A 21253-nucleotide genomic window follows, 5' to 3' on the forward strand; every position below is an offset into this window, starting at 1 on the left:
CTCTTAGATGGAATCGAGCAAAGGGGATGATATCCATGGAGGCCACCATCAGACCAATTACCTCCATACATTGAGCCACTGACGGGCAAACAGTAGACTGTAGAGACAGGCAAGAGGAAAGAATCTTTGCTCTTCTGACCTCCGTCAGAAAATTTTTCATCAGAATGGAATCTATTATTGTCCCTAAGAAGACTACCCTTGTAGCTGGAACCAGGGAGCACTTTTCCAAATTCACCTTCCATCTGTGAGAACGAAGAAAAAAACAACAATATCTCTGTGTGAGATTTTGCTTGCTGAAAAGATGGCACTTAAACCAATATATCGTCCAGATAGGGAGCCACAGCGATTCCCCAAGACCGGATTACTGCCAAGAGAGCCCCCAGCACCTTTGAAAATATTCTGGGAGCCGTTGCAAGGCCAAAGAGCCACAAACTGGAAATGTTTGTCTAGGAAGGCAAATCTCAGAAATTTGTGATGGTCCCTGTCAATAGGAACACGAAGGTACGCATGCTTTAGATCTATGGTCGTCATGAATTGACCCTCCTGCACTAAAGGAAGAATATTAAGAATAGTCTCCATCTTGAAGGATGGAATTGTGAGAAATTTGTTTAGACACTTCAAGTCTAGAATGGAATGAAAGGTTCCTTCTTTTTTGGGAACCACAAATTGGAGTAAAACCCTAGACCCTGTTCTGGTAATGGAACTGGAACAATCACTCCCAGGAAGGAGAGGTCCTACACACATTTCAAGAAAGCCTCTCTCTTTATCCGGTCAGCAGATAATCTTGAGAGGTGAAACCTGCCCCTGGGAGGAAAAGTATTGAATTCCAGTTTGTAACCCTGAGATACTATGTGCACAGCCCAGGGATCTGGGACATCTTGTATCCAAGCTTGATAAAACTGCAAAAGTCTGCCCCCTACTTGATTCGAGCCCGGATCGGGGCAAACCCTTCATGCTGATTTAGAGTTAGCTGCGGGGTTCTTAGATTGCTTACCCTTGTTCCAAGACTGATTGGGTTTCCAAGACGACTTGGGCTGGTCCTGTTTGGACGAAGAAGGGGAATGCTTTGTATCTTGAGGAAGAAAAGACCCCTTCCCACCTGTGATATCAGAAATTATTTCTGCTAATCCAGGTCCAAACAAGGTCTTTCCCTTGTAAGGGATCGGCAGAAGCTTGACCTTCGAGGAAACATCTGCAGACCAGGATTTCAGCCATAAAGCCCTTCTGGCTAGAACTGCAAAACTAGAAGCTTTAGCTCCCAGTCTAAGAACCTGCAGAACAGCATCTGCAATAAAGGAATTGGCTAGCTTAAGAGCCTTAATCCTATCTTGGATTTCGTCTAGAGACGTCTCTAGCTAAAGGGATTCAGATAATGTGTCAAACCAGTAGGATGCCACACTAGTTACCGTGGCAATACACACCACTGGTTGCCATTGGATACCTAAATGCACATAAATCCTTTTCAAATAAGCCTCCATCTTTTTGTCCATAGGATCCATGAAGGAAAAACTATCCTCAATAGGAATAGTAGTTCTCTTGGCCAGAGTAGAAATGGCCCCTTCAACCTTGAGCACCGTACACCAAGGATCTTTAATAGAATCCTCCACAGGAAACATCTTCTTAAAGGCAAGAGATGGGGAAAAAGCCACTCCTGGATTCTCCCATTCCTGAGATATAATCTCCCTAGCATGGACTGGCACAGGAAAAACTTCAAGAGATGAAGGAACATCAAAGAAACTATTAAGTTTACTGGATTTTTTAGGAGTGACGACAGGGGTATCGGAGTCATCTAAGGTAGCTAAAACCTCCTTTAACAGTACACGAAGGTGTTCAAGCTTAAATCTGAAGGAAACCACTTCAGAGTCAGAAGAAGGGATTATACTGTCCGAATCTGAAATTTCACCCTCAGAGAGCGACTCATCCTCTTCTTCAGATCTATGAGAAAGAGAAACTTGAGAATCAGAACTTGGAACAGATATCTTACTATCTGAATCTTTAATTTTCCTCTTGCACTTTCCCTGAAATCTGTGAATGGCAGCTAAAGCAGCAGATACCGCTGAGGATATCTGCGCTGCAATTTCAGCTTTCAAAAAGACCCCACTGGGAGTCAGAGGGGAACCACAGGGCACTGTATGTGACGCCATAGAGGCTTGGGACGATACAGGAGAAGGCTGTGGTAAAACCTCAACAGCATCATCCTGAGAGACATTAGGCTCAACAATGAAAATCTTTCTTTTCCCTGTAGGGCCTTCTTGACACATGAGGACCAAAATTGCATAGTTGCTGCAATTTGAGCATCCAGACACAACAGACAAGAATTCATCTGAACAGCTTCCTGCTCCATGTCAGACATAATCTCTGACAAGATAAGCGCAGTAATGAGAGCTTAAACCAATATGAACAAAAATATGTAATGAAAAAAATCAGCAGTAGCAGAGCAGACCGCTACACTTTACCCTGAGTTAGAGGTCTCAACAGTAATTAAGAATTTTCCCTTGGTTGTCACCCTCAAAACAGCCGCAGAGCGCAACTGCTCCTAACTACCCCTCAGACAAACCACACCTCAGTTCACTGAGGTGCCTACCTTCACCGGAATGATACAGTAATAAGGCTATCTACGATCCTTCTGAGGCCACTGATGAGCGTCACTCTGGTGACACACGCCGAACAAGTGGGCGGAATAGACATAAGGCGCGAAAAATGGAAAACCTGATATGCTGCGTATCAGGCCAAGGAGGCGGAGCCAATCGTATCCGCTCTCTGACTAAACACCCGCCAGCCTGTAAAATGTCGCGGCAATTCCCTATAGGGACCCTCGCACCTCTCACAAAAATGTACATTGAGCCACTGATTCAGTAATAGCAAACAGAACCATGTAGAATACACAACTCCCAGCTTGAAAATATTTTCCTCAGTGTCAAGAAAACCACACAGCTAATATAAGCCCTTTGATCTCACTGAGAGAAAGGGTAGTCTCATACACATACACACCGTGCCTGCAACATGCCCCAATGTAGCCCTGAACTCAGCAATTATTCTCCCCACCTGGAAGAAAACAAGCACTTACCTGTTCCGCTGTCCGACATGAAGACAGTTACAAGGCATGAGGGGACACAGTTCCCCACAGAGACCTTAAAGAAAAGAGTATCCAACCCTCGCTTTCAATAATAGGGCAGCAACTGTTGAGAACATGTAGCAAGTACCACTTTGCAGCTTCTCAACTGCTTTAAAGCCACCACTGCCAGACTGCAAAAGCTAACATGGCATACGGCTATACCCCAAAACTTGCTTGTAGTTCAATAAAACTTGCTTGTAGTGATAATCTTACTCTATCTTTCAGACACCTAACTTTATTTTCTCCATGCACGAAAGGCAAAGAGAATGAATGGGGGTTATGGGTGAGGGAGTGATACTTAAAGGGACAGTCTACCATAGAATTGTTATTGTTTTAAAAGATAGATAATCCCTTTATTACCCATTCCCCAGTTTTGCATAAGCAACACAGTTATATTAATATACTTTTTACCTCTGTGATTACCTTGTATCTAGGAACCTTATTCCAGTCCCCTGATCACATGACTGACTGTTTATTATCTATTGTCTTAAATTTAGCATTGTTTTGTGCTAAATCTTAAATAATTCCTTGTGCCCACATGTACTTTCTGTCTCTTTGTGTTGAAAAGAGATTTACAAAGCATGTAATAAGAGGCAGCCCTCAAAGGCTTAGAAATTAGCATATGAGCCTACCTATGTTTATTTTAAACTAAGAATACCAAGAGAAAAAAGCAAATTTGATGATAAAAGTAAATTGGAAAGTTGATTAAAATTAAAAGTCCTATCTGAATAATGAAAGTTTAATTTATACTAGACTGTCCCTTTAACAGTTTTTACTGTGGTGCTCTTTGCCTCCTCCTGCTGGCCAGGAGTGATATTCCCAACAGTAATTAGATGAACCCTTGGACTCACCATATATTAGGAAGAAATAACAAGTTGTGGATATAGCAAACAATAGGATGCGGGGGGGCTCATATCTTGTAGTATGTTTTAGCTATTCCAGATTTAGAGGCCTTCAGTAAAATAGAAAAGTCAAACCTCAAGAAACTACAAATAACAGAGCTGTCACATAAATAGCTATAAGGCTAAATGTTTTAAAATTGTAATGTGTATTTTGATTGAAACATAAAAAGTTATACTTCTCTGTTATAAGCCAGCTGTCTACATCATCAAAACAGCACTCTTCTTGTAGAGGAAGCAAAGAAAGAATATGGATTATTTCCTGGTTGAACAGCTCTCCAGCTTCTGCTATGTCATCAAGCCTTAATTTGAAAAAAATATAAATAATGAATAAATAAATAAAATGTAAAACTGCAAATGTAAAATATAGTTATAGTAAATCTAAAATAAGCATATATTTTTAATTATAAAAATATTAAACCACTAATATAGTAGCTATAGCAGATCTGACAAAGTAAGGGACCCAATAAAAAGATACAAAAATAAAATGAAAGTACGTCTTATTAAACCTTTGAATAAAAGAGTACCCCTAATAACAGACTAGCACCAATAATGCATGTTAAAGGGACATTAAACACTAAATAAATATGCTAGGTAGAATGATTCATTCAAAGAAAAGATTAGTCTGAGAATAACATGTAGATGTATTTTTAAAAGTTTCATTAACTGTTTAAATATTGATAAAAACATAAATTATGCTTACCAGATCATTTAATTTCCTTCTGTACAAGGAGATTCCACGGCTTCATTTGTTACTGTTGGGAAATACTGAACCTGGCCACCAGGAGGAGGCAAAGACACCCAAGCCAAAGGCTTAAATAACTATCCCCCAGTCATTCTGCCGAAGGAACAAGGAACAGTAGAAAAAAATATCAGGGTATAAAAGGTGCCAGAAGAAAATGATAATTTAGGGGCCACCCATTGGAGAACACGGGCGGGGACCGTGGACTCTCCTTGTACAGAATGAAATTAAATTATCCGGTAAGCATAATTTATGTTTTCCTTCTTAATACAAGGAGAGTCCACGGCTTCATTCCTTACTTTTGGGAAACTTATACCCAAGCTCTAGGAGACACTGAATGAAAACCGGAGGGACAAAAAGAGAGGCAAACCCTAATCTGAGGGCACCACAGACTGCAAAACCTTTCTCCCGATGGCTACTTCAGCTGAAGCAAAAACATCAAACTTGTAAAATTTTGAAAAAGTGTGTAAGGAGGACCAGGAAGCTGCTTTACAAATCTGATCCATAGAGGCCTTGTTCTTAAAGGCCAAAGAGGAAGCCACTGCTGTAGTAGAATGAGCCGTAATTCTCTGAGGAAGTCTATGACCCGCTGTCCCATAGGCTAAGCAGATAAGACTCCTCAACCAAAAAGATAAGGAAGTCGAAGAGACCTTCTGGCCCTTACGCTTCCCAGAGTATGCCACAAATAAGGAAGAAGCTTGTCTAAAATCCTTAGAAGCTTGAAGATAAAACTTCAAGGCACAAACCACGTCCAAAAAATGAAGTAAACGTTCCTTCGAAGAGGAAGGATTAGGACACAAGGAAGGGACCACAATCTCTTGATTGATGTTACAGTTGACACGACTTTAGGGAGAAAACCTAACTTAGTACGTAGGACAGCCTTATCCGAATGGAACACCAGATAAGGAGGCTCACATTGCAAGGCGGCAATCTCAGATACTCTGCGCGCTGAAGCAATAGCCAGTAGAAAGAGAACTTTCCAGGACAACAACTTAATATCGATCTCATGCATAGGCTCAAACGGAGCCCGTGCAAAACCTTAAGAACCAGATTCAGACTCCAAGGGGGAGCCGAAAATCTGAACACAAGTCTGATCCTAATCAGAGCATTAACAAAGGACTGAACATCTGGAAGCTCAGAGAGCTTCTTGTGCAGTAAAACAGACAAGGCCAAAATCTGTCCCCTCAGGAAACTGGCCGAAAGACCCTTCTCCAGACCATACTGGTGAAACATCAGAATCCTGGCAACCTTAACTTTATGCCAAGGAAATCCACGCTCTTCACACCAGAATAAGTAGGTTCTCCACACCTTATGATATAGGCAACGAGTAACCGGCTTACACACTTGAATGAGAGTATCAATAACCCTCTCAGAAAACCCTCTCTTGGCTAGGAATAAGCGTTCAATCTCCACGCAGTCAACCTCAGAGAATCTAGATTTTGATGAACAAAAGGACCTTGTTCCAGCAGATCCCTGCGACAAGGTAACCTCCATGGAGGAGAAGATGACATCCTCACTAGATCCGCGGCCACGATGGAGCAATTAGTATTACTGACCCTTGCTCCTGCTTGATGCGGGCCACTACTCATGGAAGGAGTGGTAAAGGCGGAAAAAGGTAGATTAGATTGAACCTCCAAGGCGACGCTAATGCATCTATTAGCTCTGCCTGAGGATCCCTGGACCTCGACCCATATCTGGGTAGTTTGGTATTGAGACGATACACTATGAGATCTATTACCGGCGTCCCCCACCTGAAGCATATCTCTGCAAACACTTTGAGATGGAGAGACCACAGTTGTCCACACCAGGAATTTAGTTCGCTCACAGCGAACAGCCGTGGGCCTCCGCCCACTCCAGAATCCGAGATACTTCCCTCATCGCTAGGGAGCTTCTCGTTCAGCCTTGATGGTTGATGTAAGCCACCGAGGTTATATTGTTCAATTGGAATCTAATAAACTGGGCCGAACCTGGAAGAAGCCAAGCCTTCAAAGCATTGTAGATTGCTCGAAGTTACAAAATGTTGATCGGGAGGGAGCTTTCTTTCTGCGACCACAGGTCCTGTGCCTTCTTGGCACCCCAAACAGCCTGTGACGAAAAACAAAGAATGACTGGGGGATAGGGGAAGTGGGAAAGGTATTTAAGCCTTTGGCTGGGGTGTCTTTGCCTCCTCCTGGTGACCAGGTTCAGTATTTCCAAACAGTAAGGAATGAAGCCATGGACTCTCCTTGTATTAAGAAGGAAATAAGTGTAAAGTTTTAGTGTCTATAAAACATAGCCATGTTGTAACTTAGGTTACCTTCTCTGCTGTGGCCAATTAGAGACAGTTATAATAAAGTCACTAGAGTGTGCAGCCAATGGTTGTTTGGAATATAACAATATTCTGCACTTCCATTTCTAACAGGAACTGAAAAGCTCACAATTTAAGAAAAGGGGACAAAATAAATAATGAAAGTATATTGCATAGGTTTTTTTTTACATATACAATTTATTATTTTATATTAACATCTCAGTGTTTAATGTCCCTTTAAGGTACACTGATAAAACATCTTGTTCATCTTACACTTCATTATGTTGTGGCTGATCCAAAGTTGGGGAAGGAAGTAGAGGCAATTTCTGAAGACTCTCACTGCACTCTAATACCTGCAAAATACAATTTACATAAATCATTAATTAGCATTAATAATTGTCTCCTACTTGTAACTTGGTCTGCTTGTTGGAATTATCTTACATTATGCTATGAAGTATAAATTAACAGTTTTTATATCACTTGTTTAATAGTTTAGTGTCTAAAATTAAATGACTATTAAACACAATGTTACTGTGCTGTACTGCTGGTTACGTATCAAATCAGTAAATATTTTAGTACAGTGTTAAATTAATAACTTTATAGAATCAAAGTAGTAAAAACATTTCTTGGTATTAGCCAACCTGTTTTTGAAGGAGCGAAATCGGATGAAATCTTGACCTGTAGTGTTCAACTGCATCAATCAGCGGATACAATAAAGAGATCTCCTGTCAGTGAGAATGGACAATGTATATATAAAAATAGTTGACAGATTTTTATTATAACTCTTGAAATCAGATACCATTTCATCATAAGAATAAGTATATTGCACATACGTATAACACCCAGGGAAAAAATAAAAAATATAGCTATCTTCAACACAAAAAAAAAAAGCATGCTTGAGAGACTACTAGACATAAAATGTGAAAAAGACAAAGTAAATATTATATTAATTGGTAGAAAGATTATTAGACAATTTTGGATAAAATTAAAAATCATATTTAATGTCATTACAGATTAATTTATTAGACTTTTCTGAGAAATTCATCTTATTATTTTTTTTAATAAAATAGAATGTTAAAAGGGACATTAAACACTAAATAAATGCTAGATAGAATGATACATTCAAAGAAAAAATAACATCTAGATGTATTTTTTAAAGTTTCATTAGCTGTTTAAATATTGACAAAATAAGTGTAACTTTTTAGTGTCTATAAAACAATGGGAGCTGCCATGTTGTAACTTAGGTTACCTTCTCTGCTGTGGCCAATTAGGGAAAGTTATAAATAGGTCACTAGAGTGTGCAGCCAATGGCTGTGTGGAATATAACAGTGTTCTGCACTATTTCTAACAGGAACTGAAATGCTCACAATTTCAGAATAGATTTACAGGAACAGGGGACAAATTAAATCATGAAAGTATATTGCAAAGTCTTTTTTATTTATACAGTTTATCATTTTAAATTACCATCTCAAAGTGTTTAATGTCCATTTAATGTAGAAATGCTCAAAACAATTTTTTTTGTGTGTGCTGGGAGGGAAAGTATGGGGAGAGATCAGTGGGGAGAAAGAAGGGTGTCCCTCCCCTATTGTTATTTTTAGCACCATTAAAATGTTTCCTTGTGTATGAAAACATTTACTTACTCACTGTTTGAATGTAGCACCTTTTTCTTCCTTTTTTATCTATTTATTTATGTTGTTTTGCCCCAGCAGCATGAAAATGTTTCCTAGGGTATTTAAAAAACTAATGTAATTTTAATATATATTATTCTCAGGCTAATATTTGCTCTGAATACATCATTCTATCAATGATTTATTTAGTCCAGAGTACGAGTGGAGCGCAAAATTGCGCTTTCACAAGTGCAATATTTGCACTCAACTCAGTAATACCGGCGCACACAAATGTGTGCTGGTATTACAAGTTGAGTGCAATGCGCGCTTCCATAGGCTCCAATGGGAGCCTCGTTCTGATGCCATCAGACACGGCAAAGAACCTAGCGCAGCAAAATAAAAAATATATATGTATATACACATATTAACACATAAATATAAATGTATTTAAGCATATACATGTATATATAGGCTGACCATATTGCCGCTTTAAAAAGGGACACATATGAAAAATACATATGTCAGGGTTGTTTTCAGGGCTGTTTAAAGAAATGGTTTTGTATAAGAACCCTCACATATGCATTTTTCATATGTGTTCCTTCTTAAAGCGGCAATATGGTCAGCCTATGTATATATCAAGTAAAAACACAGTCCCCATAGACCACAACCCACATACCCTCACTTTAACCCCTTACAACTGCTTATTGCAGTTATTTTAAATTTAAAAAAAAAAAGATGCTACTATTTTTTTATCTTATAATAGGAACTGTACACTTTATTTTGGGGGGCAATTTTTTTTTTTTTTTTTTTTGTCACCATTACTTTTTAGTTATTCTTTATTGAGGTTTCAACATAAAATTACAAATAGCATAAACAGATCAGTATATACACTTAGTTTTATAAAGTAGTACATTTTCCAATTTCCATAGTAATTGCAGTTACAAATTCCAGACTTATTCCCAAAGTAAATACTAGCACTACATAATTGTGTTCCAAAATAGAACTGGTTATTTAAGAGTGCAGGAAGAAAACTCAAGTATACCATGTTCAATAAACCTCAGTTTTTCTTGGTATTTAAGAAATTCTAAAACTTAGAATGAACCCCTATTATCAGTTGTCAATACTTATAAAGAGTAAATCCCCATATGAATAATGCTGGCCCAGTAACAGTAACATATACTTATAAGGGGGATCGATAGGGAGTTTGTATGAAATAGTTAAAGGGACACTGAACCCAATTTTTTTCTTTCATGATTCAGATAGAGCAGGCAATTTTAAGCAACTTTCTAATTTACTCCTATTATCAATTTTTCTTCGTTCTCTTGCTATATTTGTAAAAGAAGGCCTCTAAGCTAAGGAGCCAGACAATTTTTGGTTCAGCACCATGGACAGCACTTGTTTATTGGTGTGTGAATTTATCCACCAATCAGCAAGAGCAACCCAGGTTGTTCACCAAAAGTGGGCCGGCATCTAAACTTACATTCTTGCTTTTCAAATAAAGATACTAAGAGAATGAAGGAAATTTGATAATTGGAGTAAATTAGAAAGTTGCTTAAAATTGCATGCTCTAACTAAATTGCAAAAGAAAAAAAATTGGGTTCAGTGTCCCTTTAACGTATAGGGAGGATGTGAAGCGAGTAAACAATGAAAATACTTGTTTTGAGAGGGTTTACCTGGGGGGGTTTAAATGAATTCAGATTATTTTGGAGGTCTGTATCATATTCTAAGCCTATCAAGTCAGCCTGCTTGCATAATAGGTTTGCAGAATCTGTCATAAGAAATCCCTGTAATTTTTTTTAAGCATTCAGGAAATCTCTAAAAACTCTTGATGATCAGTGAGCTCCTATATGACATCTAGGATAGAAAATGAACTCCCAGTATTTGCAGATTTCAATCATATAGGGTCACTCTCGGACCTTTAGCAACTATATGTGAAAATCTAAACAGTATACTACATCATAAACATTAAAACACTAAAAGGAAATCAACTATCAGGATGTAAGGTAAGAACGGTAAGAAATAAAGCGTGTACCTGCTAAAGTACTGCCAAATATAGAGTTAGTATTCCCATAGGTAATTATGTGCATACGTAAGGTATATGACCCTGCAATTAACATAAAATAATATGCTTAATAGGCATCAGGGCAATGTGTGTATTATCATGCATAAGTATGCCATTTTACAATGTGTCTCCCCTAGTTAGTGCAATGACAAGAGCTGAAACCATATGAGACAATCCACTGTTAGTAGATTATACTAAAGAGGCTCTAAAAGTAAAATCACCAAGTCCCCCCGGCCGCAGGCAACTGGTGTAACTGTACATTAACTGTGTAAGACCTAAAGCTAATATACAATATATTGTGGGGGTTCAGAAAATAGTAACTATTTGTATGGCAGTTAGCTAAAGTAGGAGCCCCTTAAAGCCTCATTCCCAGTTTTTAGTATAAATCATTGGTGCGTTTGCAAATATAGTACTAAGCAAGGTAAATAGGTAAATAACCTGATCAACAATCAATAGGGATAGAATTCCAGATAGAAAACTTTAGCTCCAAAACAGCATATATATTTAGGGTATGAAATAAGCGTTCAGTCAGCAAGCCGCTGAGAACGATTGGATAACTGTTCATGCAAAGTCCGAAGTCAATAAATCTTTTTAGAGATACATCTAATGGGGTTGAAGTGGCGTAGTTAACATTTACCCAATACCAGTTTCGGAATCGCCATGATCACTGAAACCCGGGGTATAACATACTAGTTTTAAAGTGTAGAAAGTTGCAATTGATTATGGCAGTTTGTGTCTGGGTGTAGTTCATTGCCAAAGTGTGTATACTGCTGGAGTCCCTGCATTGTTGCTCTTATACCGGATCCTGCAGCCATATCAGCCAATGCCCATTTTCCTGCGACTCTGTCTACAAATGTGGATCCCAGAGAAGTGTTTTGCAAAGCGGGTGCAAGATCTAAAATCGAGTGCTCACCACTTCTTTCCCAACTAAGTGTCCCCTGATCGCCAGGAGAGTTGTCTGTACTCCCAACATGCTGCATTGACTCCGCAATCTTGAAACCACATGGCCAAACCTTGCTACTGGCATTCATGACCCTTTTCAATAAGGGAACTGGACATAGTAGCAGGACTCCAGATCTGGGAGCCAAGTTGTTGGTCTTAGCTACCTCTTGCTTCTGTAGCTCCATCCAGATTGTGATCAGGCTCATCTATCTGTGCTGTGTCCTGTTCTTTGCGTGTGTTCAATCCAAGGTTTCCCCTTGACATCTGGGCTCTTTCGGAGCCGCCAAAGCCCTCTAGGGATAGAAGCAGATGTTACGTTTAGGATAACAGGAGCCGGGGCCTCATAGCCCTGCCATCTCGCGGTAAGATAGCGGTGAAGTTATCTGTAACATCGCTAGTTTGTGAGACCGCATGGGAATAATTGAAAGCCTCTCTGATGGCATCAATAAGAGCTTTGTGATGGGCCTCCAAAATGTTTGCAAGTGCAGTTAGAAGTCCTTTAGTAGCCTCCATGCGTACAAATAGATAGGTTGCGCTCTGTCTTAGTATACTTAGTGTGTCCTATAGCTTTATGAGTTGTGCCAACACACTAGTTAGAAGTTTAAATTGCAGCATTAAATATCTGCTCCATAACCCAGTTTCCCGGGGGGGGGGGGGGGGTATTTTGCAGCAGCCCCAGCCACAGAGATAATCGGCCTCACTGAAAATGGCGACCACGGTGTAGCTCAACTCAGGAGCATAGGCTGTCAGCGATCCAGCAATGAGTTCACCAGTTCTTCAAATCCTTCCAGTGTGCTTCAGGGTACACTGAACCTGATATTTTGGGTTAATGGTTTGAATTTGTATTAGAGCCTGGAGACATTTTTTTAAATTAACCAGAGGTCTGACCTCTGGTTAATTGCTCTTAGCGCAAAGTGCTACTGTGAGCTTGCGTTAGCATTAACCAGCCACTTGTAATGGCTGGTCATTTAACGTGCGTCCGTAAACGGGCAAATATGTTAAAATAGTGCTTCACTTGTAATCTAGCCCTTAGTGTGTAATGCCCCTTTAATATACTCCAGCAGGTAAATGAAATCATTGGGAGCACATTAAAGAGAACATCGTACAGTACAATGTCCATTTAAATAAATGGTTTACATTATAGGGAGCTACAGTATATACTTAAGTTATGTGCTATTGTTTTCTAGAGGACATTATATCAGAGGTCATAGATTCTGCCTAAAATATATTTAGAACTATGGATATTAAAGGGACATTAAAGTCATTTTTGAGATATACATAATATATATCAGCAATTAAGCACTGCACTGCAAGATGTTTTATATATGTATTTATTTAGTTTATTTAATTATTAGTTAGTAAAATGTGCATTGTTTGCCATCCACTGGAAAAAAAAACTATTGACTGTTGTTTCCAGGACTGGAAGTGAGGGTGACTTGTGGGTGGTGGCCCACTGATGTTTGTTGGCAAAACTGTGAAAGGAGGGGTGGGGCAGCGGGTTTGACTGAGCCACGGATGAGAATAAATGCAGTAGGGGGGTGATTGTGGACGGAGCCAGGGCAGCCCCTCGTTTTGCTCTAGAAACTGGGACATTGCTTTAAAATACCAGTAAATACAGTAGATTTGCATAATTAACAAATGCATAATAAAAAGAGAATGCAATAGCACTTAGTCTGAACTTCAAATGAGTAGTTTTTTAAATTTTTCTGACAAATTTCAATGTTATGTCTATTTCCCCTCATCCTGTATCATGTGACAGCCATCAGCCAATCACAAATGCATATATGTATATTCTGTGAGTTCTTGCACATGCTCAGTAAAAGCCGGTGACTCAGAAAGTGTAAATATAAAAAGAGTCTAGACTATGCACATTTTGTTAATGGAAGTAAATTGGAAAGTATTTTAAAATTACATGCTCTATCTGAATCATGAAAGTTTAATTTTGACTTGAGTGTCCCTTTAAAAGAAAGAAGCTGAAGGAAGAGAGAGCTCTCAACCCGTGGAAATCTAACAAACTCTGATAATGTCCTTTGCTGTGGCCATTTAGAGACAAAAATATATTTGTTACTGCCCGATCAAGCAATCACTCTGAAGGATGTTGCAGGGTCAGAGATTAATGGAAGTAAAAATTCCATGATTCAGACAGCACATACAATTTAAAAAAAAAAAAAAAAAAACTTTAAAGGGACAGTCAAGTCAAAATTACATTTTCATGATTCAGATAGAGCACACATTTTTAAACAACTTTTCAATTCACTTGCATTATCTAAATTATCACAATCTTTTTATATGCACAGTTTCTGAGCATGTGCAAGATTCCCAGACAATACGTATATGCATTTTGTGATTGGCTGATGGCTATCACATGATGCATTAAGAAGCAAAATGTCACAAACTGACATTTGTCAGAAACAAAATCCACTACTCATTTGAAAATCAAACTAAGTGCATTGTAATGTTATTATACATTTATTAATTATGCTATTCTACTCTGTTTAGTGGTCCTTTAAACCTTTTTAATTTAATTCTATTTTTTTAAACTGATCTCTTTCTCTGGATATCCTCTGTTGAAACATATTTTCATGCTATGAGAGCCTACTGGGGTAGGCTCCATAGCATAAGCACTATATGTATATCAGTTACAAAGATTGTTGCAAACACTGTTGCCATATAGTGATTGAGACAGGTGTACCCTCCAGAGCCCTTTATAGGCATGCTCTTAAAGGGACATTCCGGTCGAAATTTAAATGCACAGAGATGAATTAAATTTTTTAATAAACATGTACTGTATTGGCAAAAAAAGCTTTTAGTAAACGTTATCACTATTTTAGTGTTAAAGGGACAGTCAACACCAGAATATTTGTTGTTTTAAAAGATAGATAATCCCTTAATTACCAATTCCCCAGTTTTGCATAACCAACACAGTTATATTAATACACATTTTACCTCTGTGATTACTTTGTATTTAAGCCTCAGCAGACTGCCCTCTTATTTCAGTTCTTTTGACAGACTTGCATTTTAGCCAATCAGAGCTGTCTCCATGGTAAATTCACGTGCATGAGCTCAATGTTATCTATATGAAACACGTGAACTAATGCCCTCTAGTGGTGAAAAACGATCAAAATGCATTTAGATTAGAGGCGGCCTTCAAGGTCTAAGAAATTAGAATATGAACCTCCTAGGTTTAGCTTTCAACTAAGAATACCAAGAGAACAAAGCAAAATTGGTGATAAAAGTAAATTGGAAAGTTGTTTAAAATTATATGCCCTATTTGAAACATGAAAAAAAAATTTGGACTTGACTGTCCCTTTAATATTTTTCTCTGCACGTGCATGTGAACTATAGCTAGATATTCTCACTGCAACGACATTTTAAATGCTTCTTTTCAAAACTGAAATGCATCCATGTGGATTTGGGTTTTGGCTGGAATGTCCCTTTAAGGAAAAAAGCCCAGTTTTAACAAGTGATACCAAGAGAGAGGTATGTTTGATAATGGAAATTACACACTCTTTCGGAAATATGACTTTCATGTCCCTTTAAAGTATGTTTAACATGCTCACTTGCATGCGATATCTCAGATGAAAGCATATAGTTTAATACAGTGCACTAAGTCAAGCCTGTTTTTATGATATACATAACCCCTCCCCCACGTTACCTTGATTGGGTTATCCTCTTTGTCAGTGTGTTTATAAAGTAGCGCAATGGAAAATCCCAGAAGCTGATTGGCTATTTGTTTTGGAAATTCACTTAGTTGGATTTCACCATGACTAAGATGGTCTCTGACTCTAGGGCCTTCTGGATGGTTTAAAAAGTCCCAGAGAAACTCCTATCAATGTGCAAAAAAATAAAACAGGCTATAAAACAGAAGCTTAACATCCATAAAACTAAAAAGTACATGCTAACATATTTTTTATGTCACTATTACAAAAAAAATCACTTTTAACCCTTAAAGGGACATGAAACCCCCAAAAAATTATGTCATGATTTAGAAAGAGCATGCAATTTTAAACAACTTTCTAATTTACTTCTATTTACTAATTTGCGTCATTCTCTAGATATAATTTGCTGAAAAGCATATCTCGATAGGCTCAGTAGCTGCTGATTGGTTGCTGCACATAGATGCCTTGTGTGATTGGTTCACCCATGTGCATTGCTGTTTCTTCAATAAAGGATATCTAAAGAATGAAGCAAATTAGATAATAGAAGTAAATTGGAATGTTGTTTAAAATTGTATTCTCTACTTAAATCATGAAAGAAATGTTTTGGGTTTAGTGTCCCTTTAAAGTAGAACTAAAGTTTAAAAAGAGAAAGCTTTGGTCACAGTGTTCAGTCTCTGATGTAGAGGCACTGGGATTGCACTCTCTCTCTCTCAATAGAGCAAGTGGTATGGCTTTTGATTGGATGTACTGTCTGGCTTTTGACTGAGGGGAAACCAGGGGGTAAGTACAATAGGACCCACAAGGATATGGAATACATATTTAAATGGAATGTAAGTCAATTGTAATGTGATAAATATTAAATAAATACATAACTTTTCTAGTAACAACTTTCCGGGGGAGCTAAAGGTTAACTCCTGGTTTCACTATAAGCAGTATCATAGAAATCATTTAAAGGGAAAGTCTACACCTTAGTCATCCCAAAGTTCTACCTTAGATTAAAGCTGCTAATAGCCTCCTCCACCACTTGTATATCATACAGCAGGAACTGTAAAAAAGTTATTTTAAAATGAATATTATTTCTGGCCACTTTAAAATGGCTGTCAAGCTCAGCCCACTGATGATATCACAATCTGGGCTACATCTAGACACTCTGCTGAATAGCATTGACAGTATGTTGAATCCAACTAATGAGCCTTTTGTGATTGGACGCAAAATGCAACCCAAATCAAGATGTCATCAGTGGGCAGCGCTTGGCAGCCATTTCAAAGTGCACAAAACAATATTAATTTTAAAATAATTTTTTTACTATTGCTGCTGCATGATATAGAAAGGGGTGACGGAGGGTATTTGCAGCTTAATCTAAGGTAAGACTTTAATATGACTATGGTGTAGGCAGTCCCTTTAACTAACAGCACAAATAAAAACACAAGCAATGGCTCCCTAACCCACACATGGCTCCATTTGTTTGGATTAGCCCATAAAATGGAGATATTTATATATTTTGTAATTGTTTTACTGTATATATAGAAAGAGAAGCAGTCTGCCAGGAACGAACAACAGCTCAGTGGCTTGCTCTATGGCCCAGTTACCACCTGAGATTAGGTTATTTTAGCCCAATTGTGCTTTTACAGCACAGAACTTTCCTGAAGTATATCAGTCTGATCTCGCCGACATGGTCAGTCCAGCCTGGAATACCAGGCAATTCTCCTCTGAACAAAGAAAATGGCAGCCCCAGACGTTCGTTTTGGCATCCTTTGGCCCTCATCAGTGAGAAGTTGTTGTTCATTCCAGGCAGATTGCTTCTCTTCCTGTACGATTTTTTTTACTTTACCTATAAGGAAGCCTGATAGCTACAGTTTGAGGTCAAAGTAACGCAAGATACAGTGATCAGAAATAATAGACTCAGCACAACTGTTGTGGAAAACATATTGGCAATAATCATATTAAATTACTGCAGGCAAAAAGGAAGTAACTGAACTAAAAAAACAAATTAACGCTTACCTGACAAATTTCTTTCTTTCCGGGCATTGACAATGTCATTCCAATTGCTAGTGGGATATTCAACTCCTGGACAGCAGAAGGAGGCAAAGAGCACACCTGCAAAGCTAATAAGTGTAACTTCTCTTACCCATAATACCAAATCGTTCAGCCGAAGGAAAATGGAAAAAGAAGAAACACAAAGGTGTAAAGGTGCCTGGGGTTTATGCAAAAAAAATGCCAATTTTTAATTTAAAAAGAGGGCGGGGTCATGGACTCTCCATGCCTGTAAAGAAAGAAATTTATCAGGTAAGCATAAATTTGGTTTTCTTTACTATGGAATGGAGAGTCCACAACGTTATTCCAATTACTAGTGGGAGCCAATACCCAAGCTAGAGGACACGGAACGAAAAGGGAGGGAGAACAAGGCAGGAGGACCTAAACAGAAGGCACCACCGTTAGAAGAACCTTTTTCCCAAAAGAGACCTCAGCCGAGGCAAAAGTATCAAATTTGTAGAATTTGGAAAAAGTATGCAAAGAGGACCATGTTGCCGCCTTGCAAATCTGTTCCAGAGAAGTATCATTTTTGAAAGCCCAGGATGAGGAGATAGCCCTAGTGGAACGAGCCATAATTCTCTCAGGAGGCTGTTGTCCAGCTGTCTCATAAGCAAAATGAATCATACTTCTTACCAGAGGGAAAAGGTAGTAGAAGTGGCCTTTTGACCTTTACGCTTTCCAGAGAAAACCACAAACAGGGCAGAAAATTGCCAAAAATCTTTAGTAGCTTGTAGGTAAATTTTTAGAGCATGCACAACAACCAAGTTATGCAAAAGATGTTCCTTATGAGAAGAAGGATTAGGACAAAAAGAAAATGTTTTGATCTAACACCACCTTAGAGAGAAAACCCAATTTAGAATGAAGGACCGCCTTATCTGCATGAAAAATAAGGTATGGGGAATCACACTGCAGAGCCGAAAGCTCAGAAACTCTGCAAGCGAAAGAAATAGCAAGAACAAACAAAACCTTCAAAGATAACAATTTTATATCAACAACATGCATTGGCTCAAACAGAGCCTGTTGCAAAACGTTAAGAACAAGATTAAGAATCCAAGGAGGAGCAACAGGTTTAAACACAGGCCTGATTCTGACCAGTGCCTGAACAAAAGATTGAACATCTGGCAAATCTGCCAGACGTTTGTGCAAAAGAATAGCCAGTGCAGAAATCTGACCCTTCAGAGTACTGACTGACAAACCTTTCTCCTGGCCATCCTGAAGAAAAGATAAAATATCGGGAAATCCTCACTGGCTCCAGGAGAAACCCTTAGATTTGCACCAATAAAGATATTTACATCATACCTTATGGTAGATCTTGCGAGTAACAGGTTTGCAAGCCTGAAGCATAGTATCAATGACCACTTCAGAAAACCCACGTCTAGACAGAACTAGGCGTTCTACCTGCAAGCAGTCAGCTTCAGAAAATCCAGGTTTGGATGGAGGAATGGACCCTGAATTAAAAGGTCCTTTTTCAGAGATAACCTCCAAGGAGGAAAATATGACCCTTACCAGATCCGCAAACCAGATCCTGCGGGGCCATGCAGGAGCTATTAAAATTACAGATGCTCTCTTCTGTTTGATACGAGCAATGACTCGTGGAAGGAGAGCAAAAGGAGGAAACAGGTATGCCAGAGAGAAGATCCAAGGAACCGCTAGAGAATCTATCAGACCGGCTTGAAGATCTCTTGACCTTGAAACGTACTTTGGAACCTTGGCGTTTTGACGAGACGCCATCAGATCCAACTCTGGAACCCCCCACCTGAGAGTTATCAATTAAAAACCTCTGGGTGGAGAGTCCACTCCCCGGGATGAAAAGTCTGCCTGCTCAGAAAAACCACCTCCCAGTTGTCCAACCCTGGGATGCAATAGGCAGAGAGGAGATAATCGTGAGACTCTGCCCACTGGAGAATGCGAGTCACCTCCTTCATTGCTAAGGAACTCCGAGTTCCTCCCTGGTGATGAAAGTCACCGAGGAGATATTGTCCGATTGAAATCTGATAAACCGGACTAAAGGTAGTTGAGGCCAGGCTGATGAGGCATTGTAAATTGCTCTCAACTCCAAGATGTTTATGGGAATAAAATACTTGTCTTGAGTCTAAAGAACCCCAAACTGCTCCCCAGCCTGAAAGGCTGGCATCCGTGGTTACAATCACCCAGGATGGTCTTAGGAAGCCTTAAAATGTACCCCAAGACAGATGGTCCTATGAAAACCACCAAGATAGAGAGACTCTAGTTAGGGGAACAAGAGCTATCCTCTGCGATAGGTCTGAGTGGTCTCCGTTCCATTGTCTGAGCATGCATAACTGTAGGGGTCTCAGTTGGAACTGAGCAAACTAAATGATGTCCATGGAAGCAACCATTAGACCAATTACTTCCATACACTGAGCCACAGATGGAAAAGTTGAGGACTGAAGTGACAGGCAGGAAGTCAGAAGTCTCTGATGGAGCCATCATTTGCTTTGAAGACCTACAAGTCTATGAGAAAGCTAAAGCCGCCCAGAAGTCGGCCTTGGTAAGGGTGTACTATCATGCCCCCATGGGGTTTTGAACTCTGGTCTCTCATGTTTTATCCCAGTGACTTTACACTGAGCCACTGAGGGCTTTGGATTTTCTGACCTTCGTCAGCAAAATCTTCATAGACAGAGAATCTGGTCTGGCACCAGGGAACTCTTCTCCGGATTCACTTTCCACCCGTGGGAACGTAGAATAGACAATAACATCTTACAAAAAGAAAAGAACGCACCTGAACCAAGATATAGTCCAAGGCAGATGCCACTGTAATTCCTTAACATCTTGCTAGTGCCAGAAGAGCCCCATCGAACCTCTGTAAGATTCGAGGAGTAAAGGCTAAGTCTAAAATTTAGTAATCATCTACGGTAGGAAAGGGACAAAAAAACATAATTTATGCTTACCTGATAAATTCCTTTCTCCTGTAGTGTGGTCAGTCCACGGGTCATCATTACTTCTGGGATATTAACTCCTCCCCAACAGGAAGTGCAAGAGGATCACCCAGCAGAGCTGCCATATAGCTCCTCCCCTCTACGTCACACCCAGTCATTCGACCGAGAACCAACGAGAAAGGAGAAGCCAAAGGGTGCAGTGGTGACTGGAGTATAATTTAAAAATTTAGACCTGCCATAAAACAGGGCGGGCCGTGGACTGACCACACTACAGGAGAAAGGAATTTAACAGGTAAGCATAAATTTTGTTTTCTCCTGTTAAGTGTGGTCAGTCCACGGGTCATCATTACTTCTGGGATACCAATACCAAAGCTAAAGTACACGGATGACGGGAGGGACAGGCAGGCTCTTTATACGGAAGGAACCACTGCCTGAAGAACCTTTCTCCCAAAAACAGCCTCCGAAGAAGCAAAAGTGTCAAATTTGTAAAATTTGGAAAAAGTATGAAGAGAAGACCAAGTTGCAGCCTTGCAAATCTGTTCAACAGAAGCCTCATTCTTAAAGGCCCAAGTGGAAGCCACAGCTCTAGTAGAATGAGCTGTAATTCTTTCAGGAGGCTGCTGTCCAGCAGTCTCATAAGCTAAACGTATTATGCTACAAAGCCAAAAAGAGAGAGAGGTAGCAGAAGCTTTTTGACCTCTCCTCTGACCAGAATAAACGACAAACAGGGAAGACGTTTGTCGAAAATCCTTAGTTGCCTGTAGATAAAATTTCAGGGCACGGACTACATCTAGATTGTGTAGAAGACGTTCCTTCTTCGAAGAAGGATTAGGACACAAAGATGGAACAACAATCTCTTGATTGATATTCCTGTTAGTGACCACCTTAGGTAAGAACCCAGGTTTAGTACGCAGAACTACCTTGTCTGAATGAAAAATCAGATAAGGAGAATCACAATGTAAGGCAGATAACTCAGAGACTCTTCGAGCCGAGGAAATAGCCATTAAAA

The 21253-nt window shown here is 39.4% G+C and overlaps 1 protein-coding gene across 1 annotated transcript in view; it reads right to left on the minus strand.

Moving 5' to 3' along the window:
• The window catches only part of ERMARD (ER membrane associated RNA degradation), a 119387-nt gene that overhangs the window by 14533 nt on the left and 83601 nt on the right, over window positions 1-21253 (minus strand). The window contains exons 13-16 of the mRNA XM_053710995.1: window positions 15310-15480; window positions 7685-7768; window positions 7317-7396; window positions 4194-4316 (exon numbers count right to left, since the gene is read on the minus strand). Coding sequence (XP_053566970.1) covers window positions 4194-4316; window positions 7317-7396; window positions 7685-7768; window positions 15310-15480 — 458 coding nt within the window. The remainder of the gene's footprint in view (window positions 1-4193; window positions 4317-7316; window positions 7397-7684; window positions 7769-15309; window positions 15481-21253) is intronic.

The sequence above is a fragment of the Bombina bombina genome, chromosome 4 (genome assembly GCF_027579735.1).
Source record: "Bombina bombina isolate aBomBom1 chromosome 4, aBomBom1.pri, whole genome shotgun sequence".
Classification (NCBI taxonomy): Eukaryota; Metazoa; Chordata; class Amphibia; order Anura; family Bombinatoridae; genus Bombina; species Bombina bombina.